General features: G+C 43.3%; 1 protein-coding gene across 1 annotated transcript in view; it reads right to left on the bottom strand.

Moving 5' to 3' along the window:
- LOC126474021 (UNC93-like protein) overlaps positions 1-26765 on the bottom strand; it is a 422847-nt gene that overhangs the window by 118684 nt on the left and 277398 nt on the right. The window contains exons 3-4 of the mRNA XM_050101426.1: positions 22248-22543; positions 1929-2136 (exon numbers count right to left, since the gene is read on the bottom strand). Coding sequence (XP_049957383.1) covers positions 1929-2136; positions 22248-22543 — 504 coding nt within the window. The remainder of the gene's footprint in view (positions 1-1928; positions 2137-22247; positions 22544-26765) is intronic.

The raw sequence follows: 26765 nt of genomic DNA, 5'->3' as shown, positions 1-26765 counted from the left end.
TGGTTGGCTATCTTTCAGACTTTTAATATTATTTGTAAAATGACCGAAAATCTTTGTGGCAATATAATTCACCCCTTTCTGCGCCAAAGTGAGATTTAATCCAGAACAGTGAAGATTATACTGTCTTCTAGTGTTGTAGCTATGTACTTCGCTGTTATTTATCAACTGAGATGGGTTATTAATGACAAATTTCGTAAATGAATATATGTTGTGCGAAGGTATTGTGAATATCCCGAGTTCCTTAAATAAATGCTTGCAAGGTGATCTTGCGTGGGCTCCACCTATAATTGTGATTACACGCTTTTGTGCAATGAATACTTCATCTCTTAATGACGAATTGCCCCTAAATACGATGCCATATGAAAGCAGCGAATGAAAATATGCTTAGTAGGCTAATTTCCTGATGCGCTTATCACCAAAATTTGCAATAACCCTAATAGCATAAGTAGTTGAACCTAACAGTTTCAGCAGATCATCGATGTGCATCTTCCAATTCAATTTCTCATCAATGCACACACCAAGAAATTTTGAGTATTCTGCCTCAGCAACAGACTTTTGTTCATAGTCTATATTTATCAATCGTATTGTGCCGTTTACTGTACAGAACTGTAAAAACTGTGTTTCTCAAAATTTAGTGAGAGTCCATTTGCAGAGAACAACTTAATGATTTTGTGAAAGACATTATTTGAAATTTCCTCAGCTGATTCTTGCTTGTTGGGTGTCATTACTATACTTGTACCATCAGCAAAGAGAACTAGCTTTGCATCTTCATGAATATAGTGTGGCAAGTCGTTAATACATGTTAAGAACAGTAAGGAACCCAAGACTGAACCCTGTGGGACACCATTCTTGATACCTCCCCAGTTAGAGGACTGTGCTGGATTTGCAGACTATCTGTACTGTTAATTCCAACCTTCTGCATTCTTCCATGTAAGTATGAATTAAACCATTTGTGCACTGTCCTGCTCATATCACAATGCTTAAGCTTATCTAGAAGAATTTCATGATTCACGCAATCAAAAGCCCTTAAGAGATCATAAAATATCCCAATGGGTGATGTTCGGTTATTCAACGCATTTAATCTAGACGTAGATCTTGCAGTATACCTTGTGGTGGCCTGTTCATGTGATGTGGCGAGATGCTGCACTGTGCACTTTGGCCTCTCTTTGCGCTCGGGTATACTCATCGGATACAGCACTGGTGGATCAACACGCTACTTTTTCCACGTCATTGTACAAGGGACAATAAAAAAACTGCCGTTCGAAGGGCATACAGTGCATAATCGGAATGCCAATGAGTCAAAATGGCCATGAGTATTGAGCCGATGATTCCACTGATGCACAAGGTTGTAGATACCGATTTGGTGAATGTGTCCTGCTGAGTGGAGAAGTTCTTAACTATCTGCTGCACACCCTAGTCCTAGTGGAATCGTCGGTGGTTCAAGGCCTCTTTTAAGGGACCGAAGGCATGATGCTCGCCTGGAGATAGAACAGGACCATACGCCAGATTCGCGAGTGTATCCGAGTTTGATGAGGCTGACCCCCCAGACTGCATGGTATCTTGTGTCGAATCGTGACCACCACCATTCCACAATGATGGTTTTCCACAGACATGCTGCTCTGTACACATTCTTCGTTCTCCTATGGATGTCTGCTGGCGGTTGTTCTTCAGCAGCCAAGAAAAGAATGACAGTGCATTTGTCCTGAATGGACGCATTTGGTAATAACGGCTCTACAGTTCACTTTTCCAGATTTGTCACTACTAATCCCTTACATTCATGTCGGTGATTATGCCCACATAGGAATTGCATATATGCTTGAGCAACGCGGTGAAATGTAAACTTTTTGTTTGCCATTAATAATACAGGTGAATAAGGGAATTGACATGAATTAAATATGAGCTAAATGGAACTGTGGCATGCGACGCACCTGCTGAGGGAGTCGACTCCGATGCCGACGAGGAGGCAGGCGCTGAGCATGCAGGCGAGGTAGGCGGCGGCTACGATGTAGATCTTTTCGTCTGGGGGCCGCGAGGCGGCCGTACCGCCGCTGGCGGCGGAAGGCAGGTAGTTGGCGCCACACACGTCACCCAGGTCTCCCGTCAGATTTTTGGGCGTTCCCGAACCCAGCGAAAACACTGCACACAAACAAACAGAAGAATGCACTCGTATCAGTAATTCGAATATTATCTTTTGGTCGATAAGCTCACCACACAAAATCTTAGTCACCCAGTTAAAAGAACACACCGACCTCTATGGAACACTGTAGATGATGTGTGTGTGGTGTCACGTATGTATACCACGCCATGGGCGTCATAAAGCTGTCAATGGAACTGCAAATTTTCGTCAGCTGCCAGTAACGGTTGCCCGGGATCTGGCGGAGCCAATGGTGTGTGCGCACTGAGCCACGCCTCCAGCGGCTCAGTACCACGTGCGCCCTCTCCCACCTTGTTGTAGGACGGCCAGTGGTAGCCACACAGCCCACTTGCCATCAGAGCCACTTCGCTTCCTGATGCTACGCAGATGCCGCCTAGTTGCGGCTCCAACACCATCGTTCCTGCTTCAGTTCAGAGAGCCTCATCCTTGCTGCTGTTGTATTAGCTGCACTCTTTTTCTTGCAGCATTATCTGTTATGTAAATCTTTCGTTTACTGTGTTAACGTGTTTGCTAATCATTTCTGCTCTTGTCCAGCATTCGTACAACTACAGTTGTCGCAATGTGCTGTAGCCCACCTCTCCTTACCGGTGTGTACCAAGTCGTATACGATAGTGTGGAAAAATATCAGCCAGTTATGTGATCCGACACTACTGACGTAAGTCATGGCATCGGAGTGGTGTGTATGTGCCAATTGGTTGTATGAAATCGGCTCAAAAAGGTCCGTCTGCGTGAAGACGTGACAGAATGGCAGAAAGTATCTGCCAAATCTGGATGTCCCCACAACCCCACCTGTAAAGTAAACATTCCCAGTCAATGATCGATTCATTTGAACCAGAGAACCCAGTCCTTCCCATGTAAACATTGCCCACACAATTATGAAGCCAGTACCAGGTTGCACAGTGCTTTGTTGACAACTTGGGTCCATGGCTTCGTGGGGTCGGCGCCACACTCGAACCCAGCCATCAGCTCTTACTATTTGAAATAGGGACTAATACGGACAGGTCACAGTTTTCCAGTCGTCTAGGGTTCAACAGATATGGTCATGAGTCCAGGAGAGTTGCTCCAAGCGATGCCGTGCTGATAGCAAAGGCAGTCGCGTCGGTCGTCTGCTACTATAGGGCATTAACACCAAATTTCACAGCATTGCCATAACGAATACGTTCGTCGTACGTCCCACATTGATTTCAGCGGATATTTCATGCAGTGTCGCTTGTCTATTAGCGCTGACAACTCTTCTCAAATGCCGCTGCTCTCGGTCGTTAAGAGTCTGGCTGACGGCTACAGCGTTTTCGGGGGTAAGACGTACTGCCTTAACTCTGGAATTCTAGGCACACACTTGACACTGCGGATCTCGCAATACAAAATTCGCTAATGTTTCCCGAACTGGAATGTTCCATGCATCTAGCTCCAACTATCATTTCGCCGTTCCATGTTCAAAGTCTGTTAATTCCCGTGTCATACGGCCATAATCACGTCAGAAATCTTTTCATATGAATCACCTCAGTACAAATGACAGTTTCACCAAAGCACTGTCCTTTTATATCTTATGTACGCGATACTGCCGCTGTCTGTATACCTGCATGTCGCTATCCCATGAATTTTGTCACCTCCGTGTAGATATGAAGGCAGTGGGGCCAGAGGAGATGCGACGCTAAATCCTCGTGCTCACAAAACCAGTCCTGGAACGATGCGAGCTGTTTGAACAGAGCTCTGTCGTCTTGGGACTTCACGTCACAAATTGGGAACAAACACTGTACCAAAGAGGTACCTGATCATCCAAGATGGCCACACAGCCGTTGCAGAATAGCCGTGTGGTCCATGGAACACCACGTTATGGCTGCCCAAATTATCACTAAATTCCCGCCATGTGTCGCTATTCGGGCGTAAGCACGGCCAAAAGTTGGAAACAATGTGAAACAAGACTCATCCGATCAAAAGACTTTCGGCCATTTCCCCACACTACAGGTTTTATGGCTTCGGCACCATATTCCCCTGTTACGGGCCTTTGCTTCTCTGCTGACTGGGTTGGAATTCCAGTTATGCCTCAATTCCCTGTTTCTGAAACTCCCTTCGTGTTGTTTTGGCGCTGACAGTGTTTGTGAGTGCGAAATTCAGTTCTGTAGTGACATTTACTGCAATCGTCCAGTAATTTTTTTCGTCACAATCCTCTTCAATGATCATTTGTCATGATCAGCCCACACTTTCGTCCGCGATGTGACGTAACGGATGATGTTTTTTCGCTTGCCTTGTATGTGGTGTAAATCTACGATACGGTTCTTCTTGAAACACTAAACATTTCGTTTGCTTATGTTACAGGGGCACCCACCATATAATCACCAACAATTTTCCCTCGTTCGAGGGCACTATGATCGTTCATAACGAAGTCACAACTACACAGAGCTTGTTTGTGTCCACGACTGATATTTACAACATAATGAGGACATTGCTCAGGTGCTGTTGTAATCAAATAGAACACCACAACCTGCGAGCTTGTCTAGCATCTACATTTATGTTCAAGCAAGAATTTCTCGTGGTATTTCCATATTTTGTCCAATCATTACATATGGGGTAAATTGTTAGCACAGCGCACAGCAAACTTAGAACAGCCTGATCTGTGGAATCTACCATTGTGAGAGGCTACCTGTACGCTGCATCCGACATCGCTAGCTGCATTCTTAAAAAGCCATAAGCTTCGATAGAGGAGTCACCCCTTGGGTGGCTGTTATAATTTACCTGGTGATGAAGAATTAAACTGTCTGATCGTTCCTCTAACAATGAAATTTATTGAAATTGCTTGTTGTGTGTGATGTCTTTAGGTTAGTTAGGTTTAAGTATTTCTAAGTGTTAGGGGACTGAGGACCTCAGATGTTAAGTCCCATGGTGCTCAGAGCCATTTGACCAATAAAAACCACAAAAATACGTCGTTGTACTGGACGGAAAAAAGTAAGATCAGATATGACCATATGCAGCCATTACTGTAAATACTCCTAACACACATGAAGAGTTTGTGAGACAGTATCAGCTTCGTTTGCGGACGATGTTATTATCAACGGTTGACCTTGACTAGGGCCACACCTCAACGATAATCCAGTTATGACATACAGTACTATATGGAGCACGTGTACTATCACCGATGAGAGCATTTTAGAAACAAACTTTTTGGATTACGAAATTGTCGTCCGCGAAGGAGGTAAATATGCAAGCTCATTTATATAACTCCATAAAAGAATCCATGGAATTCAGATCGTGAAATACAGGGTGCGTAACATAAAACGTAACAACTTAAGGCGTAATTAGATATTTATTGGTGGTTTGTTTTTACAAGCATGGTAAGTCAAGATGTTTGCTTGGCGCAGTTGGTACCGTGGGCGCATACGCGTAACTGCTCTGTTTACATAAACGCGCATCAGAAGCCCAATAGTCTGCACAGCAGAGGGTGTTGGGACAAGCGGTCACGAGAAACTGGGAGTTTGCGTTCGACGTCGTGCCACAACGCCAAGCACTCGTTCCGGAGCCTACTGTGGAATTAAATCGTACCACCCCAGCTGGGAATCGAACCCGGGACCCCGTGCGTGGCATTCCAACGCGCTCACCGTGCAGCTAATGGGGAGGACCTTTCGCTTTTAGTGCTACCAGCATAAACTCCAGAAAGGTTAATAGAACGAGTGGACGGTTGTGGCCTGATTAAAGATCTTGTAAGACGCTGCGAATGAGCAGTTGAATTAAAAATCAATGTGATGTGAGTGCATAATTTACGTAAACGAACACTATGTGATCAAAAGTACCCGGAAACCCCCAAAAACATACGTTTCTCATATTAGCTGCATTGTTCTGGCACATACTGCCAGGTACTCCGTATCAGCGATCTCAGTAGCTATTAGACATCGCGAGACACAGAATGGGGCGCTTCGCGGAACCCACGGACTGCGAACGTGGTCAGGTGATTGGGTGTCACTTGTGTCATACGTCTGTACACGAGATTTCCACACTCCTAAACACCCTAGGTCCATTGTTTCCTATGTGATAGTGAAGTGTAAACTTGAAGGGACACGTACAGCACAAAAGCGTATTGGCCGGCCTCGTCTGTTGACTGACAGAGACCACCGACAGTTGAAGAGGATCGTAATGTTTAATAGGCAGATATCTATGGAGACCACCACACAGGAATTCCAAACTGCATCAGGATCCACTGCAGGTACTTGACAGTCAGGCGGGAAGTGAGAAAACTTGGAATTCATGGTCGAGCGGCTGTTCACTGTTCATAAGCCACACATCACGCCTCTATAAGCGAAACGACGCGTCGCTTAATGTAAGGAGCGTAAACATTGGACGATTGAACAATGGAAAAAACGTTGTGTGGAGTGACGAATCACGGCACACAATGTGGCGATGCGATGGCGCGATGTGGGTACGACGAATGCCCGGTGAACGTCATCTGCAGCGTGTGTAGTGCCAACAGTAAAGTTCGGAGGCGGTGGTGTTATGGTGTGGTCGTGTTTTTCATTGGGGGGCTTGCGTGCACTATCACAGCACAGGCCTACAATGATGTTTTAAACACCTTCTTGCTTCCCACTGTTGAAGAGCAATTCGGGGATGTCGATTGCATCTTTCAACACGATAGAGCACATGTTCGTAATGCACGGTCTGTGGCGGAGTGGTTACACGACAATAACATCCTCGTAATGGACTGGCCTGAATCCTATAGAACACCTTTGGGGTGTTTTGGAGGGCCGACTTCGTGCCAGGCCTCACCGACCGTCATCGGTACCTCGCCTCAGTGCAGCACTGCTTGAAGAGTGGGCTGCCATTCCCCAAGAAAACTTCCAGCACCTGCTAGAGTGGAAGCTGTCATCAAGGCTAAGGGTAGGCCAAACCATGCTGAAAACCAGCATTACTGATGGAGGGCGCCCCGAAAGTGTAAGTCATTTTCAGCCAGGTATCCGGATACTTTTGATGGCATAGTGTATCACTAACCACACTATTAAGACTAAGGATAAGGTCAGTCCCATTACAAACTTTTCTTTGGTACTTTTATTTGCAGTTATTGTAAGCATTATATCATTTTCTTGGACAGGTTACGTGTTTAAAACATTACAGAATTACGATCGACTATAATTTTGTTTGTGTTCGTGTCTCTTAGTATTCTACGCAGTCCGTCTTCTACCATGAGTTTGATTTCCACGCCCCATTCCCTGGCATCTGGGGATATTTCACGTTCACAGCGCCGCGACTTTCTCTACTTGAGGCAGTATAGACGGAAAACTGTTTATCGCATGGGTACCCAAATTTATAGGACGATGTTCAGACTGTGGGATGCAGAATTTTCGTTGTTAAACGAATGTGTGGTGTCTGTTCTTTTGGATATTTCCGAAGGAACGAACGCCACATAGTAATATAATCTGATAAGCCTAGCTGGGCAATGAATCCCTCTTCTTCAGAGCAGATGCACCAATACGTACGGCCTCCTGTGGGAATCTCGGAAGAGCGTTTACGAAGGAAATAGACAGGGGCTGCGAATAAGCGGCGCTCGGGGTGTGGATGGGCCTTGAGGCGATCCGAGATGGCCCGTGTAGTTGCGATAACAATGCGTCTCGGACGGTTCAGTGATTACCGCACCTGCCTACTAAGCAGAAGATCCCGGGTTCGAATCCCGGTCCAGCACACATTTTCACCCGCCGCTGCCGATTTCGGAATTCCTAATGCAACTAACAGCAGTGATTCCTCCCCTTTCCTTTCCTTTCTTCCTCTCTCCGCCCTCAATTTACATATTTGCGTTGTTTGCAGTGTTAGTGCCATGATTTGCAGTTACATGTCGGTACTGGTACGACGTCGTAGTGTTGAAACACGAGCATCAACACGGATCTGGACAAGGCGAGCAGGACTTTAGTGCTGTTGCTTTTCGCGTCTATCGACGCGTCAAAGGAATACGGTGAGATCCTCTTAAATCACCGAGGTTGAAGCACATGATTCAAAGTTCTAAGTAACTAGCGATCTGGGAACTGCTCTTGCAAGAGACCGACGTCGAATTGCGTGACAAACTGACAAAGTGTCGAAGAACTTATTGCTGCCGTAGCTAAGAATGTTGGACGCAGTGCGCGATCTCCAAGCAGAGCACGAGATGTGACACGACAGCTGAACGTACCACTATCCACTGTGCGAAAAGTGTTGCGAAGAAAGGCGTCTCTAGTGCGGTTCCAGGCTGCCATGGATGCAGATGGCGATTACATTAAGTAACGTTTGTGACCTTGAACGTAAATATGGTATACAGTTAGCAAAAGTTACCCTCTCATATAGAAATTGAAATGTGTTTGTTCCACCGGTTTACAAATGTTTGCACATTTTTTCACTGTACTAGAATAATGCTTCATGCGAGTTCTCTCAGGTAGTGATAACCACACTGTACAGTGGAGCAGGCGTGAGTACTGTATAGTCTTGGTATTTTAATGTTGTGATGCATTCTGTAGATTGTGTAGTTATAGGTAAGTTAGTTTTAGTACCTACAGAAACGTTTCTTCCGTTTTGCTGGTATCTACCAGTGAATTCATAAATTTGAGATTATGCGTAAATCTAGTGAGAACATGTTATGCAAATACAGAGTGCCAAAGGCCGGTGGAAAAGTAAATCAGCCCGCATGTAGCTGCAGGTGAGTAACTGCAACCGACGTGCATGTAAATGGTAGTTATTCACGCAAATTCTCGGAAAGATAATATGCTAAACGAATTACTCTGTTGCACGCTGACGCTTCTAATTACCCTGAGTTGTACAGTAGTACGCCTAATATTTACAGCTGAGATTTTATTATGAAAAGAACGAAGCGCTCGTGTGAACAATTAGGACGCCCGTACGTCACTGAGTTTATTTCATACAAGTCTTTACTAAAAACAGAGAGACTAATTTACAAATCAAGCAAGAAAAAGGAAAGAAAAACAAGCATAAACGAATGTTCTTACGGGCGAGAAATATGTAACTCTCGCATAAAGGCATTGCACATGAGCAGTAAGTAATGTGAGATATTATTTGTAAAGTAGTTCAAAAACTATTAGTCATCGGTTTGTTTCATTATTCTGAGTCAAAGACCTGCGGTTTGTGTAATGCCAGTTACGTCTTTACTATAGTTTATTTTTGAAAATGATATTCACATTATTATAACTCATCCCAGTCTTGTCGTATCGCTGTGTCAACCACATACATCGTCTGTTGTGGTGGCTCTTACATATTCTCTTCTTAATCTTCACGTATAATGTCTGGTCTGTTGAATTTTCTAAGTTATTAAATACCGTGCTACAAATTCTGATAAACCGTTCTTCTGTTGAGATATTGCATTTTTTCTGAAACTCTTTATTAGGTTTTATATCTCAACACTTTTATATCTCAACACTTAATGTGCTGTGGCCATATAGTTTGTCAAGATTTTCCACCATTATTCGTCCAGTAAGTATTTTATCTCAAAATATTTCCGCCCCTGCATCATTACTGCAGCGTTATCACAAAGATATTGCTTTGGCTCTCACTTCGCATATTCCTTCAGTTCCGATACCAAGGCCTACCCAGTTTAACTGAAGTTTTCTGATACACATACCGTCAGTTCCATGAAGCAACAACAATGTGAAGCATACAAACACTAAGGCTCCTAACTACGCCTTTGCTAATTAATTTCTGTTCCGACATTTTTTCACGTACCTTCGACACATGAATTATATAACAATGTCGATGAACTAAACTTTTGTTATTTACATTTGTAAATAAAACCTTTCTAAATCTCTCCTTTAGAATCAAATTTTTACTGGTAATAGTATGTCCTGTTTGGAGCATTATATTGCAGAAACATATTCTCTCATGCTCTTTTGAAGATCTATAAAAGAATTTCCGTTTTTTCCCAGCCTCTTTATAGGATTACATTGTACAACATCAGAATTTCTTCAAGCACTTTTTCTTTCCTAAGACCAAATCGATCTTCGTTCTGACAATTTCAGTTATTCCTTCTATTCTTCTCTGTGTTATCTATTTCCAAGAATGAAATGACTGGAATCCCAGAGTTTTCATGTTTATCAGCACATCTCCTTCAGTGCTGTGTAGCAATAATGGTTCTCTGGTAAGTTGACGGTATGTCTCCAGTTGTATACGTTTTAGCCACACTGTCAAAACATTGAGAAGATTTTAGAATAAAACTGATTTTGTTAATTATTTAAGTATCCTACAGATTTTACTAGTTATGTAGGTATCCTATCGATTCTTAATGATTAGACCACTTAGAAACTACGTCGAGATCTTTAATACTGGAAGTTAACATTACGGCACTTATTTCTCTCGTCACTCTCAGTTCCTTCAGTAGTTTGATTCTTCTTAAATCCTTCTTTGGGCAGGTGATGTCTTAGCAGCAATTTGATACATCAATAAGCCCACTCACTTGCTTAGACGTCAGTGTCATTGGTTTATCTTCGTATCCTACGAATATGGAGAACGCTTTGCCTAAGATTGCGAAGTAAGTCTACAAAGCCTGGCCGTCAGTTCCTTCATATGGGCAGTAACCGCTAGAGAGATCGAACAGAGAGCTGGAAAATCTTCGAACTTCAGTTGCTCCCATAGAAATTCAAATTGGTAGCCAGTCAAATTAATCAGTACTTTTCTGCTCTCTGTAATTCGCGTTTAATTACAAGTAGGAGGGAACTGATTGTAACTTGCTACTTTCGTGGCTAGATATTACCGGAGTGAGAAGTATACTGGAGACCAGTAGCCCTTTCGTTCGAGGAAGTGTGAATACCGTAAACTCCATTACCACAGTCTCAGAGTGAAAAATTCGTTACACGGATGGTGTTAAGTATCGACCGAGCTACTTCGCTGAAACAGCCCTGCAGAATTTTCCTATTTCACCTTCGAAGAACAGGAGAGACACTCATGTCAGCTTCTTCCGTTGCGACAGAAACAATTGTTCACCAAATTTCTGTTTGGCAGTCACATGTCCACAACCGATAGCTGCTGACGACGCAGCATAAGACGAAGATGACCGTTACCATTCTATTCATTTTAAGCCCACATAATCGACACCTACCAGTTTTATTTCGTTACAGCTTTAAATATGCACATATTTATATAATTAACGTACAGGTGGCTACCTATACCAACCGCTTTTTTACGCAGCTGACGTCGATCGTTAGAGTTGGATAGTGGGAAAGGGAAATGTTGCAATAAAACTACTATACTCACTGATATACCATCAGACTTCCGGAAAAATTTCGTCCACACAATTCCCATTTCAAGAACAGGGAGGTGCGAGAATTATCGCACAATCGGCTTAACAGCTCATGCATCCAAGTTACAGACAAGATTACTGTACACAAGAATAGAAAGGAAAATTGAGGATCTGTTAGATCAGTTTGGCTTTATGAAAGGTAAAGCTACCAGAGAGTCAGTTCTGACGCTGCGGCTGACAATGGATGTTGTTAACAATGGGAGCAAGACTAAAGAAAAATCAAGACACCTTCATAGAATTTGTGGAAAAAGCGTTCGACATGTCAAATGGTGCAAGATTCGAAATTATGGGAGAAGTAGCGGTAAGCTGATGAAGAAAGACCTGCTCGGATTAAAATACTTGTGAGGCAGGGATGTATACTACTGGCCATTAAAACTGCTACACCAAGAAGAAATGCAGATGATGTACGGGTATTCATTGGACAAATATATTACACTAGAACTGACATGTGATTACATTTTCGCCGGCCGGAGTGGCCGTGCGGTTCTAGGCGCTACAGTCTGGAACCGAGCGACCGCTACGGTCGCAGGTTCGAATCCTGCCTCGGGCATGGATGTGTGTGATGTCCTTAGGTTAGTTAGGTTTAATTAGTTCTAAGTTCTAGGCGACTGATGACCTCAGAAGTTAAGTCGCATATGGCTCAGAGCCATTTGATTACATTTTCACGCAACTTGGGTGCATAGATCCTGAGAAATCAGTACCCAGAACAACCACCTCTGGCCGTAATAACGGCCTTGATACGCCTGGGCATTGAGTCAAACAGAGCTTGGATGGCCTGTACAGGTACAGATGCCCATGAAGCTTCAACACGATACCACAGTTCATCAAGAGTAGTGACTGGCGTATTGTGACGAGCCAGTTGCTCGGTCACCATTGACCAGACGTTTTCAGCTGGTGAGAGATCTGGAGAATGTGCTGGCCAGAGCAGCAGTAGAACATTTTCTGTATCCAGAAAGGCCCGTACAGGACCTGCAACATGTGGTCGTGCATTATTCTGCTGAAATGTAGGGTTTCACAGGGATCGAATGAAGGGTAGAGCCACGGGTCGTAACACATCTGAAATGTGACGTCCACTATTCAAAGTGCCGTCAATGCGAACAAGAGGTGACCGAGACGTGTAACCAATGGCACACCAGGTGATACGCCAGAATGGCGATGACGAATACACGCTTCCAATGTGCGTTCACCACGATGTCGCCAAACACGGATGCGACCATCATGATGCTGTAAACAGAACCTGGTTTAATCCGAAAAAATGACGTTTTGCCATTCGTGTACCCAGGTTCGTCGCTGGGGAGTACACCACCGCAGGCACTCCTGTCTGTGATGCAGCGCAAGGGTAACCACAGCCAGGGCCTCCGAGCTGACAGTCCATGCTGCTCCAAACGTCTCCGAACTGTTCGTGCAAATGGTTGTTGTCTTGCAAACGTCCCCATCTGTTGATTCCGGGATCGAGACAGCCATGCGGATAAGATGCCTGTCATTTCGACTACTAGTGATACGAGGCCGTTGGGATCCAGCACGGCGTTCCGTATTACCCTCCTGAACCCACCGATTCCATATTCTGCTAACAGTCATTGCATCTCGACCAACCCGAGCATCAATGTCGCGATACGATAAATCGCAATCGTGATAGGCTACATTCCGACCTTTATCGAAGTCGGAAACGCGATGGTACGCATTTCTCCTCTTTACACGAGGCATCACAACAAAGATTCAGCGGGCAACGCAAGTCAACTGCTGTTTGTGTATGAGAAATGGGTTGGAAACTTTCCTCATATCAGCTCGTTGTAGGTGTCGCCACCAGCCCCAACCTTGTGTGAATGCTCTGAAAAGCTAATCATTTGCATTTCACAGCATCTTCTTCCTGTTGGTTAAATTTCGCGTCTGCAGCACGTCATCTTCGTGGTGTAGCAATTTTAATGGCCAGTGGTGTATTCTTTCGCCCATAATGTTAAATCTATACGTCGAAGACGCAATAATCGAAATAAAAGAAATATGCAAGAGCGGGATTAAAATTCAAGGTGAAACGATATCAGTGATAGAGATTCGCTGATATTGTTATCCTAAGTGAAAGTGAAGAAGAATTATATGAGTATCTGAATAAAATGGTGTAATGAGTAAAGAGTATGGATTGAGAACAAATCGAAGAAAGACGTAAGTAATGAGTCGTAGCAGAAATGATAACAGTGAGAAACTAAACATCTGGATTGGTGATCACGAAATAGATGAAGGACTTCTGCCACCTAGGCAGCAAAGTAACCCATGATGGACGGAGCGAGGAAGATATAAAAAGGAGATTAGCATTAGCAATAACGCATTCCTGGCCACGAGAAATCTACTAGTATCAAACATAGCCCTTAATTTGAGGAAGAAATTTCTGAGAATGTACAATGTATGTATAGTAATGAAACATGGACTGTGGGAAAAAAGAAGAAGGAATCCGAGCATTCGAGATGTGGGGCTCTACAAAAATGTTGAAAATTATGTGACTGAAAAGGTAAGGGATAAGGAAATTCTCGGCAAAACCTGCGAGGAAAGTAATATACGGAAAACACTGACAAGAAGAAGGGGCAGGTGGTAGGACATCTATTAATAGATCAGGGAATAACTTCCTGTAGAGCGTAAAAACTGTTGAGGGAGACAGAGATTGCAATAAATCCGGCAAATAATTGAAGACGTAGCTGAAAGTGCTACTCGGAGATGAAAATGTTGGCACAGGAGAGGAATACGTGGCAGGCCGCATGCAATAATTCAGAAGACGGATGACTTAAAAAAAATACTTGGGGAAGGCATGTGCTGCATAAAGTTAACTTTCTATTTGTTCCTACCGTCGCTTCAACAAGGAATGAAAGGTATTTATTACGAAGGTTTTTTTCTGACGATTATAGAAAGCACTGTGTGTTACGTTAGGCATGTTCCATACAATTAAGACTCTAGGTTGGTTTACATCAGATAACAAAAACTACAATAGCCTGATATTGTGCTCTCTAAAAGGCCATCTCACTCCCAAATTATATGATGTTTCCACCTCTACAAGGATAACACTAACCGTTCTATCACAGAAAGCTGCTGAGAACCTTCAAGTGAACTACGAACATCATGCTCAACAAAATACAGTCTGGAAATAGCAGAATTCAGCCATGCTCTTTTATTTCCACGCTGAATAACTGTAGGCCGTTATCAGGAACTACGGCTAATAATTGAGCGCAGCCTGGAGTTACTGAAGCGCAGACAATGGTGCCAAAGAGTCAAATTTCATCGCTCCTGATCAATAATAACTGCCTTCTCCTTGGTCATCTTTCCTCTCCGTTGGCATTATCCGTGGCAGTTATGGGAAAGACCATTAAAAACAATTTCTCTAAGCGGAAAAATTTAAAAACCCTTTCAGGAATTAGCTCGTTAACGAGGAGGAACTCGGAGTGCCTGGAAGGTGGGTTAGACAAGTCATATTCACAGTAATATTCCGCCTCTGTTAAACTAACTTAAGAAATTGAAAGACAGTGATGCAGTAGGTAAGTACTTTACGACATCCACGCATAAAAAGAAGGGGGGTGTTAAAGACACTCTAACGAAATGACATCGGGAACGTAGTAGCTAAAAAGTAAATTGAAAGTACTTGATAATGCAGTGATTTCACTCCTTCTCACAGGGCAGTTTTTTGCAAAATACGTATCAGATTCAAGAATAATGTAAACTATACGAAACTGTGCGTGATTTGGTTCAAATGGCTCTGAGCACTATGGGACTTAACATCTGAGGTCATCAGTCCCCTAGAACTTAGAACATATTAAACCTAACTAAACTAAGGATATCACGCACATCCATGCCCGAGGCAGGATTCGAACCTGCGATCGTAGCAGTCGCGCAGTTCCGGACTGAAGTACCTAGAACCGCTCGGCCACCGCGGCCGTCTGTGCGTGATTTGTGAGGAAAAATTGATACTACAGAGTATTGCAGGATAAAAATTTCAAATTCTATAACATTCTGTGACAAGCGACGGAAGATATTTTTAGAACTATTAGTTAACCCTGAATGCCTTTATCGTTATAAATAAAGCAGACGTGCAAGCTAGACGTACTTGCTGGACAACAGGTGCTCTTCTAAGCATTAGTTACTGAGAGTAAATGTGAAGAGCTGAAGAACGGTATATGTGGATGGACGTTGGTATTACATCTTCAAGGGCAGAGAATCGAGATAAACGATTTATGCTGACGAATCGGTGACAGATATGTCTGCAATACTTTTTGAAACAAATTTTCAGCACATAATAGTTTATCCAGGACAGAGTATTTCGGACTACCATGAAATGTATCCTCATTTACAAATATGGACAACCAGCAGACGAATAATTTAATGACGAAAATTAAAATTCATGCCGGACTGATATTCGAACCCGCAATTCCCGCTTATCGTGAGCGTTTGCCTTTCCATTTTTTAAACTGTAGGAACCATCCTGGAGCGCAAAGGGAGGCGTGGGGGGAGGGAGGGAGGGGCGTAGTGGGCAGGGGTCTCAACCCGAGTCGTGGCCACCATGTGCCGTTCCCACCCTCTAGGAACCAAGGAAAGCATAGGGGATGTGGAGTAGAGGTACAATGAATATTTATTTCTTTATTTTCCTTTTTGTATTTAATTTTACATTAATACCACCAAGAATAGCGGGAAACCAGCATCGTAAGGAAGAGGGCGCAGCGATACTTAAGACTCATTGAGACGATCGACGCGTAGTTTTTCCGAGAAGAACATTCAGATGATGAGAGAATATATCGGTTCTAAGCGGGGATCAACTCTTCATGACAGCAACACCCCAGATTTGGTGAAGGTTAAAGAAGACACTGCAAAGGAAATTGGAGAAAAATTGTCTGTATTTTAGAGTGCGGACAACTGCACAATGGCTTTCATTAAAGAACTGCCAAAAGTCAAGGATACTTCTCTCGCCATTAGCAAACAAGTAGTGTGCTGCGTGGCCACAAATCTACCTCGGAGAGTTCGTGTTTGCTTGCCGGAAGTATCCCGCGTCCGGAAAGAGGAGCAGTTGAGTAGGTAGGTGGTGAGGAGTCATACGGGTTATTAATGACAAGATCTGCAGCACCAAAAACCAGCAGATACCTCTTGCGAATCTGCACAACAGGCGATGCTCCATGTGGCCAAAGTGTCACATTTGACTCACAATGTGGTGTCTGCGAGGTGACTCCGTGAAGGCGTGGCCGACGTACTTGTTTGCGACTAACAGTAAGTTAGCAGCGTGCAGACTGGACGTCAGCGCCAAGATAAGGAGCGCACACCGATCGCCAAACGGTACGCCAGTCGACATGGGGACGCTTCCCGCCAACTATATGCAGTGACCTGTGCTGCTGATGAAAGACATAGATCGTCTTTGTGCATGTCAAGTGCGCTGACATTATTGCAGCACGGACGTAGCTCATGCCGAAGAAACAATGGAAGGGCGGCGGGACGTCCGGATGCTGGATAGGTGTTGAGAGAGAGAGTGTGGTGCACAGGTCTGCAGCAATGGGCTGGTAAGGCACGTAGGACAACAGCGCCACAATGCCATATGAGAGCCAGTTAAAAGGGCTATCACACGTTCAGGCACCTAACCGCGCTTTCACCACGAGAAAGTGAGGGTCTCGTAGCTTATCTTGAACAGCAGGCCGTGGCCAACAAATGAACCCAATGCCGCTAGCATGCGGCAGGCTATGGATGGCTGAATAGGATGTATATGTGCCACGTGAGGGATACGTGACGCAAAATATATATTTACATATGCTGTCCGTTGTAGAACATCAAATGTTCGTAAATGGTGATCCAAGAGCTCGGCTCGTAGTTGGAAAAGTTTGCGCTGGCATCTTAGGGCAATCGTGCGCCGCAGATCACTTGCGAAATCGGATCCTAAGCTTTGCAGAGTATCAGCTACACACAAAGGAGCAGCGCTACTAGCAGGAAATCCCGTACCTATGGGTATGGCGCTCGGTTTGCGGACGTTAAGGCAGCTGTCACAGACTTCACGGTAGGTGGTAGCCTGTGCCTGTGACTCTCTGACTTCAGCTCCGCTAAGAAGAACGATGACGAGATCGCCTGCATAAGCAGTGCAGCTGAATACTTGGCAACCGAGAGGCATCACAGACAGGCGCTGACAGAGGCCTCAGAGCAACAGTTCTACGGCGAAAGCATACAACAGTACTGGCAGCCTTGACGCACTGATCGACGTATCGAGATGGGAGGAGTGAGACTGTCATTGTAGAGTACACGAAAAATAGCTCCATGAAGCCGACACACTACGACATGAGTCCGGTGAAGGTGTGACCAGCATACTTTCTTCCCACTGAGAGTAATTTAGCACCACGGGGACTGGACGTCAGCGCCAAGGACACCCATTCCAGGTAATCGTGATCAAGCCCAACGAACGCCTGGCTGAAGTCAAGAGCTGCCAAAAGTCCAGGCATACGACGAGCGTGAGCAAGAGCAATTGTGTCCCGATAGCGACAGAGAGCAGTGCGCATGTTATTGGCACCTCACAAAGAAGTTTGTTAGGGGAAACCATATACCGAGCCTTTCGTTTAAGCCGCACAACCAACAGCCGGGTAAAGATCTTTTTGTTGAGTAACTTTAAGGGGCGGTAATCGCATATCCGTGATGTATCCCGAGGCTTGTGGATTGGAGTGATGACACTATCGAGGATACCGTCTGGAATCGGCTCGAGAGGTGAGATAAGGTCCTCACATATTTTCGTAGCAATACCCTATCCTTCATTATGCATATTCCCTTATAGAGGAGACATTTAAAGACGATAAATACGACAGTGCAGTGCCTGTGCGTTCTTCAAGATGTATGATGTACGTCCGAAGGAACTCTATATCGTACTTCTGAACAACACAGGTACTGCAATATCGTATCTCGGAATTGTTATAATCAATAGTTTCTCTACAGATATATCTTCAAACAACAGATAACTGTATTGCGACGAACAGCGTTCTGACTTGAGTCAGCCACAAACTGAAATCTTTGTATATACTTCATAATGGGTGGCATTTTAGCGAACACAAAAGAAGTCTGTTGAAAGATTGATGACTTTAGCCTGCCTCCTGCCTTCTACAACAGGCTCCAGAAAATAAACTTTTATTGGCGATACCAGTTACGGCCCTGCGACTTACAAGGTTCTCTGTTTCAGTAAACACTGCTGGCCATTGCCATAACAGTCTATTACAGCTGACTCCATATCATTCATTTACGTCCTCGCTGCTAGGAAGGAAGTACGTCTGAAGCTTCGACGTACACTCCACTGTTCTTACAAAATTTGAATTCGGACAGTTCAACTCAGCTGTGTCAGTCGAATAAACCCAGACCACGTAACTGAGCTAACACATAATGAATCTCGAACAAAATGACCTCCTCCGCATCAACCAGCACAGGCCGAGAAAACAACCACCAAGCAAAACGCTACTTGCACTTTTGTCACGTGACATCCTGAAATCTATTGATCGAATGAAATCATGTAGGTGCAATATGTCTTGTCTTCCAAAAAATCATTTCATCCGGAACTCAGTACCGTTTATTAACAAAATTACCATAGTGCGGGAATAAACCAAAATTTGTGACTGGGTTGCGGATTACTTGGCAGAGAGACGTCGAGAGATGTAGTAGTAACTGATGTGTGCCCCAGGGAAGTGTAATGTGAGCGTAGTTGTTCATACTGTATATTAATTACACGTGAGATAATATTCACAAGAAACCACAGACTTTTCACAAGTGGTGCACTTATCTACGAGGGCTTGCAGAGAAGTAATGCTTCCGAATTTTTTATTGTGTTCTCAGTATTGGCTGAGGTATTAAATGTCAAGCTTATTACTCGTTTAACATTACCGCTTTACTGACGCCAATTCCAACCCTCTACCACTAGACGGCTTTGAAATGTAGCGTGTAGCATGGCGGTGTGTAACGTAAGTATGCCGGTGCGTGACGAACTGGATGTACGAATTCAAAGGGTTCGTCCATATATAGAGCACTCCCTCCGTCAACATGACAGTACCTCTCCTTAGACGAGGGCTGCGACATTTCCAGCAATCCGATGCTTTGGTTCCACTGTCACTGATCACGCCCCATACGATTCCAACTTGGATCCATGCAATTTTTGTTCTGTTTCCAAAACTTAAAGAGCACCTTCAAGCACTTCACTTTGATAGCGATGAAGCAGAAGCGACGTTGTGGCTCCGTCAACAAAGTCAAACATTGTACAGTGACGGTATCAACAAACTGATCTCTCGATGGGAGAAATGTGTCCATCTAGAGGGTGACGACAATGAGAAATAAATAATGAGATGAGAAGAATAAAGATGTAGAATGTTAAAAACATTTGTTTCACTTGAAAAGGTTTAAGAGTTTTCACCTAAAAATTCCGTACATTATTTTGCGATATCAGCACACACTCCGCTGCAGAGCGAAAATCTCATTCTGGAAACATCCCCCAGGCTGTGGCTAAGCCATGTCTCTGCAATATCCTTTCTTACAGGAGTGCTAGTTCTGCAAGGTACGCATAAGAACTTCTGTGAAGTTTGGAAGGCAGAAGACGAGGTACTGGCAGAATTGAAGCTGTGAGGACGGGTCGTGGGTCGTGCTTGGGTAGCTCAGATGGCAGAGCACTTTCCGGCAAAAGGCAAAGGTCCCGAGTCCAAGTCTCGGTCCGGCACACAATTTTAATCTGCCAGGAAGTTTCAGACATGCAACTGTTCGGCAACTGGTTGCCCAAATGAACCAAGGAGCTATCAACAGTATCTCCTCAACGACAGTTCACCGTGCCGGAGGATGCAGAAAACAGAGCGTCGTCATAATGTGAAAGCGGAGCGACTTTTATAAAGCTAGACGCGAATGAGCTGTAACAGCATGCGCCTGGTTCACGCACGAATGCTGTCTGCTGTTCATCGGCGTCGAAAGCTGCTATTTGCACGCCATTACTGCCACTGGATGTCCACTGAGTGGCGACAGGTGATACTTTCAGATGAACCACGATTTATGCCTCAGCCGCGCAAGGTCTGAAAGTACCGCGAGGAGTGAGTGTTACGGTCTGAGGAATGTTTTTGTGGCATTGCCTGGGTGATCTCGACATTCTGCAAGTCATAATGGATCAACAAAAATATAAAGCTACCCTAGAGAATCATGTCCATCACTACATGCAGTTTTTTCTTCTTCGGCACCATGGCATGTACCAGCAACAGAATGCAGCGTGTTAGACGGCTCGTAGTATATGTGCGTGGTCCGAATAGCGCCAGGACGAGTTTACTATGCTCCTCTGAGCAGTAATCGAGAATCTATGAGACCGCCTCGATCGGGCTGTTCGTACCATACATCCTTTGCCAAGAAAACAAGTGCAGCAGGTACATGTAGTCGGCACGGCTCCACATCCCTGTCGATACCCTCCAGAACCTCATTGACTGTCTTGCTGCTATTCTTGTGGTTTAAAATGTGGTCAAACATTTTACAGCTGGTCACAATAATATGGGACGTTATTATGAATAGAAAGTGTATTTGCGGTAAAAATTGCCGTAGCGCCTAAGTGTTGGTAAGTGGCTACGTGTCACATTATTTACTTTTTTTATTTAACACAGCTGTTGCACATTTTTAACTTGGTATTCTCATCATTGGGCTTTCTTAATTGCATGCATCTAGAATTAAAGTAACTATATAATATAAAATTAGCTATTTGTTATTGTACTATTGTACCGTTTATTGCACTACTAACCGATCCCAAATACTATCCTGTATTCTATACATGCAATTTCATAATAAATAAATAAGTCCATAATCACAACATTAGGAGTTGATATCAATGTCTCTTCCCCCTTCCGCCCGCCCCCCCTCCCCCTATTTCTGACAAGGTGTGATTGCGTCAACATTATATTAAATGTAGCGAGTTAGCGATCAGAAAATTTATTTTAGATTTGCAAGCTGCGACATGGTCGCGAATAAGCCAGTCACCCGATTATAAAGTAAATTTCGTTTACTTTGCGCCTATGGTCACAAATTTTATGGTCATCAAACTACCGGTTTCGGTCTATAATGGCCATCTTCAGATCTGCTTTATAAAATAGATCTGAAGATGGTCATTACAGACCGAAACCGGAAGTCTGATGACCAAAATATTTGTGACCATAGACGTAAAGTAAGGAAATTTTATTTTAGATTATTTTAGTAACATTTGTTTTTCGTATACATGATATTAAAAATGACTAATGATGAGAAAAACATGCTCAAAATACATAACAACGTATTAAATAAATAAATAAATAAAATAGTTATTTTTAACAACACAAAAAATTTATTCAAATATTCGCTTATAGTATTCCACAAGTGAGTATAAACTACATTGGAAAAAAGTCGAAAAGCAGCACTCAGGCTAACAGAAAGCATTTGAAGCGACGAGGAGATCGATGTTATTTAATGCAACAGTGTCATGGTGTAAAACTGTTTTTCATAGATCAATGACAATCTGCTTGTCTCTTTCCGCACTGACCTTAGTACCATTCTGTCTTATCCAGAAACGTCGTGATTTTATTTAACAGATACATAACAAGTAACCGGTTACGACTCTGAGTCATCGCCAGCGCAAAAAAGATCCAGTTTTTTGATTCTCAAGTAACCTGCCATGACTTCATCGAACATTCTTTTGGCCAGTTAAAAATGCAGCTTTGTGCTGGATCGCGCTGTGACATGTTACTTTCATGAGAAGATTCCGGATTTTTAGTCCTCACGATGACTCGACATGGTCGAAACCGCCCAACTGTAATACACGTGCAAGTGTTTAGAATAGATGGCGTTTTGACGCAGTCAGATTTAATTCGAGAATCGTACCTGTTGAGGAGATGAGGTTTCCCCAGACCTGGCAGAACTGGAAGATCATGAAGAAGATGCCGAAGAAGCGGACGGTGAGGACGTCGGCGGCGGGTCCGGCGGCGGGGTCGGCCTCCTCGTACGCCTCGGCGACGACGCTGAGGTAGGTGCACTTGGCGCACCACAGCGGCCCGCCGCCGAAGCCCACGAACAGCGCCGCCGGGATCATCGTGTAGAACGTGGCGTGGAACTGCGCCGCGATGTATGGCATGTACGCCACGAAGGACGCCGCCACCGCCCACTTGCAGCCCAGCCACCTGTGCACAGGTTCAAATGGTTCAAATGGCTCGGAGCACTATGGGACTTAACTTCTGAACCCGCCGCGGTGGCCGTGCGGTTCTGGCGCTGCAGTCCGGAACCGCGAGGCTGTTACGGTCGCAGGTTCGAATCCTGCCTCGGGCATGGGTGTGTGTGATGTCCTTAGGTTAGTTAGGTTTAAGTAGTTCTAAGTTCTAGGGGACTTATGACCTAAGATGTTGAGTCCCATAGTACTCAGAGCCATTTTTTTGAACTTAACTTCTGAGGTCATCAGTCCCCTAGAACTTAGAACTACTTAAACCTAACAAACATAAGGACATCACACACATCCATGCCCGAGGCAGGATTCGAGCCTGCGACCGTACTGGTCGCGCGGTTCCAGACTGTAGCGCTTAGAACCGCTCCGCCACCCTGCCCGGCCCTGTGCACAGGCACACGTCGTGCACGGCTGTGTTAGGCTTCACACAGGTTCAGTCGCTTGCAAGTAGAAACTTGATAGTTGTCTAAGAAATAAATATTAAGCAGAAAACTACCCTTTCTGCAATGGAGAGTGAGGCTTCTACTGCCTCAAGTGCATCCTTAATTTATTTAGTGGTTTTACACTATTTTACAGTTCAAAAACAGCATCGGCATTTATTCGCCAAAGAGAAAATTAACATAAAAAAACTTTTGCAGAACATCTCAAAATCGAAAAACACACACTTACTCCTTCATCTTTGCTCAACATCGAAATTTTTCGAATAGTTGACAGGGGCTAGAAAACGAACTTATTAGAAGAGTTTGAAACGTATGGAAATTCGTACCTAAGTTCTAAAAATTTTTCACAGGTCAGCTAACAATAGAAAATATCCACTATTTTGATTGTACAGCGTCTCTTATAGAATGATGAAATCAGCCAATTGATTTTAGGTGTTAATGTCGGTAATATGTTGTGTGGAACCATGTGCCATGTTTTCCCAATACTTTTTTTTTATAAATTCCTTTAATACCTTACTTACCCTTTTTATATGCTTTTGTATACAGGATGACTCAGGAGAAAATCTACATGCTTTGAAGGGCGATAGTATTAATTCTGAAGAAGAAAATCCCTATAGACGTACGCTTTATTCCGAATGTTTTCCGAGATAGAACACTTTTTACGTCAATGTTGTAGGCTTTTGTTAAATAACAGGAAAACCGTAGTCTCTAGCGAAAACATGTCGCAGTACAAAATTAAATACTGTAAATTTCCTACCAAAAGTTCCTATTAATTTTTTTAAGGGAAACAGTTTGGCGAAGAGAGTGAGAGAATATTGAAGATCTCGCGCGATGCTCATGCTATGTATCTTAGGTAGTTTTCATTGACCAATTTAAGGTAGTTTACCAACTTAATGGAACACAAATGTTCTTCATCACGTTTTCCGTCTCGAATTCCTTGCAAACAATAACGAAGTACTGAATAATATAGAAAATGAATAACAATGTAGATTAAACATGTTCTACCTCAGAAACCATTCGAAATAGGACATTTATTCATATCAAGTTTCTCGTTCATAATCTAAAATACTATCATCCCTCAAAGCAAGTACCTTTCCTCTTGACCCACCTTGTATGTCCCTGCAGCTATCACTACGTCACTACATACATAAATGGGATTCATTTGCTGTATTTTATCAGTCTTTGATTATAATTATCACAAGAAATATGTACATTTTTGGACATGTAGTGGCACTATACACCCTTGCCATCATTCCTTGGGGGCCAATATAGACCGATATGAAAATAGAAGTCACAAACTTGAGAAGTCCACGATTGCTTTAGTGGAATGTTTAATGAAACTACAAACCTTACTGCCATCTTCAGATCCATAAATCAAGGGCCAGGTGAGCACAAAACTAGATGTGAGATATCTACACGACATTTATAACATAATATGTATCCATAATATACCTAATGCACTACATTTCAAATAATTTGCTCCATATGTTCAATAATTTGTGTCAGATAATAAATAAACATTCCAAGAATGTAGATTCCAATCAGAACGTGTACTAAGTGTGTGACAGTGTGAAATATTCTACCATACAACAGACAAAAACAATTAATCATGTTCCAATAGGGAAGCAATAAACATAAAATGAGTAACAGTTCTTTTTGATAAGTTTATTAGTTGCACATTGGAATAACATTGATTTTTACTGTGTTGTATAGCAGAATAACAATTTATACTATAAGACCTTTAGTACACTGTGTCATGAAAATATGCATACTAAAGGTGAATTCAAGCAATACTCAATTGTGCATTAATACTAGCACATAAAACAGTTTTCTGGATTAATAGTTATATAGCTGCATGGTTTGATTTAGACACTGACATAGAGATACTAAGGATCTGAAAAATAAATACAGAATTTAATTAGGGCACAAATTTCTACTTTTACCTCATCATCTGCATTATGCAGCAGATCCTTTGATTGGATATGAGAGAATTATGATCTACATCTACATCTACATCCATACTCCGCAAGCCACCTGACGACGTGTGGCGGAGGGTACTTTGAGTACCTCTATCGTTTCTCCCTGCTATTCCAGTCTCGTATTGTTCGTGGAAAGAAGGATTGTCGGTATGCCTCTGTGTGGGCTCTAATCTCTCTGATTTTAACCTCATGGTCTCTTCGCGAGATATACTTAGGAGGGAGCAATATACTGCTTGACTCCTCGGTGAAGGTATGTTCTCGAAACTTCAACAAAAGCCCGTACCGAGATACTGAGCGTCTCTCCTGCAGAGTCTTCCCCTGGAGTTTATATACCATGTCCGTAACGCTTTCGCGATTACTAAATGATCCTGTAACGAAGTGCGTTGCTCACCGTTGGATCTTCTCTATATCTTCTATCAACCCTATCTGGTACGGATCCCACACTGCTGAGCAGTATTCAAGCACTGGGCGAACAAGCGTACTGTAACCTACTTCCTTTGTTTTCGGATTGCATTTCCTTAGGATTCTTCCAATGAATCTCAGTCTGGCATCTGCTTTACCGACGATCAACTTTATATGATCATTCCATTTTAAATCACTCCTAATGCGTACTCCCAGATAATTTATGGAATTAACTGCTTCCAGTTGCTGACCCCTATATTGTAGCTAAATGATATGGGATCTTTCTTTCTATGTATTCGCAGCACATTACACTCGTCTACGTTGAGATTCAATTGCCATTCCCTGCGCCATGCGTCAATTCGCTGCAGATCCTCCTGCATTTCAGTACAATTTTCCATTGTTACAGCCTCTCGATATACCACAGCATCATCCGCAAAAAGCCTCAGTGAACTTCCGATGTCATCCACAAGGTCATTTATGTATATTGTGAATAGCAACGGTCCTACGACACTCCCCTGAGGCACACCTGAAATCACTCTTACTTCGGAAGACTTTTCTCCATTGAGAATGACATGCTGCGTTCTGTTATCTAGGAACTCTTCAATCCAATCACACAATTGGTCTGATAGTCCATATGCTCTTACTTTGTTCATTAAACGACTGTGGGGAACTGTATCGAACGCCTTGCGGAAGTCATGAAACACTGCATCTACCTGGGAACCCGTGTCTATGTCCATCTGAGTCTCGTGGACGAATAGCGCGAGCTGCCCCTAGACGTCAAGGATAATTGCATAGTGGCACTTTATTTCATTTTTTACATATATTTTTTTTAAATTCTCTACTCTGTACCTACAATAACTTGATCTGCACGTGACAGTAAAACTTAAATTCTGTGTATTTACTCCACTAAACAAATGGTTTCCCCCTCTCCTGTTTCATTCAGGTTTTGGCCCCATAGTAGTGTACTATACGCATTAAATGAGGATATTATTGTCCACCTGTACTGTTCCTGACTTGCTAAGTATGTGATAAAATACTCTCTTCCCAGATTTTATGGTATACAACGGGTTTATTAACTTAAGGAGTGTTGCCTTATCCTCTTTTTGAATGTACAATTCCTTATCGTCTTTTTTTCTTTTTGTGGTGTATCCGAACTTTGAAAATAATAGGATGAAACATACACATAGTGTGTGCTGTACATTGTATACCAATTAATGTTGTTTTCTTTCCATCCACCTCTTCCTCGTTTGGTGTGTGCTGCACCTAGACATCAAATCTTTTGGTCATAACATTAATATCATGCGCTGTAAGATGATGTACTCACTCATAGTAGCATTTTGCCTGTACGCTGCGAAATGAATTA

Source organism: Schistocerca serialis, chromosome 4, assembly GCF_023864345.2.
Source record: "Schistocerca serialis cubense isolate TAMUIC-IGC-003099 chromosome 4, iqSchSeri2.2, whole genome shotgun sequence".
Lineage (NCBI taxonomy): Eukaryota > Metazoa > Arthropoda > Insecta > Orthoptera > Acrididae > Schistocerca > Schistocerca serialis.
Note: the sequence above shows the minus strand (reverse complement) of the source record. Positions and strands in the feature narration are given on the sequence as shown.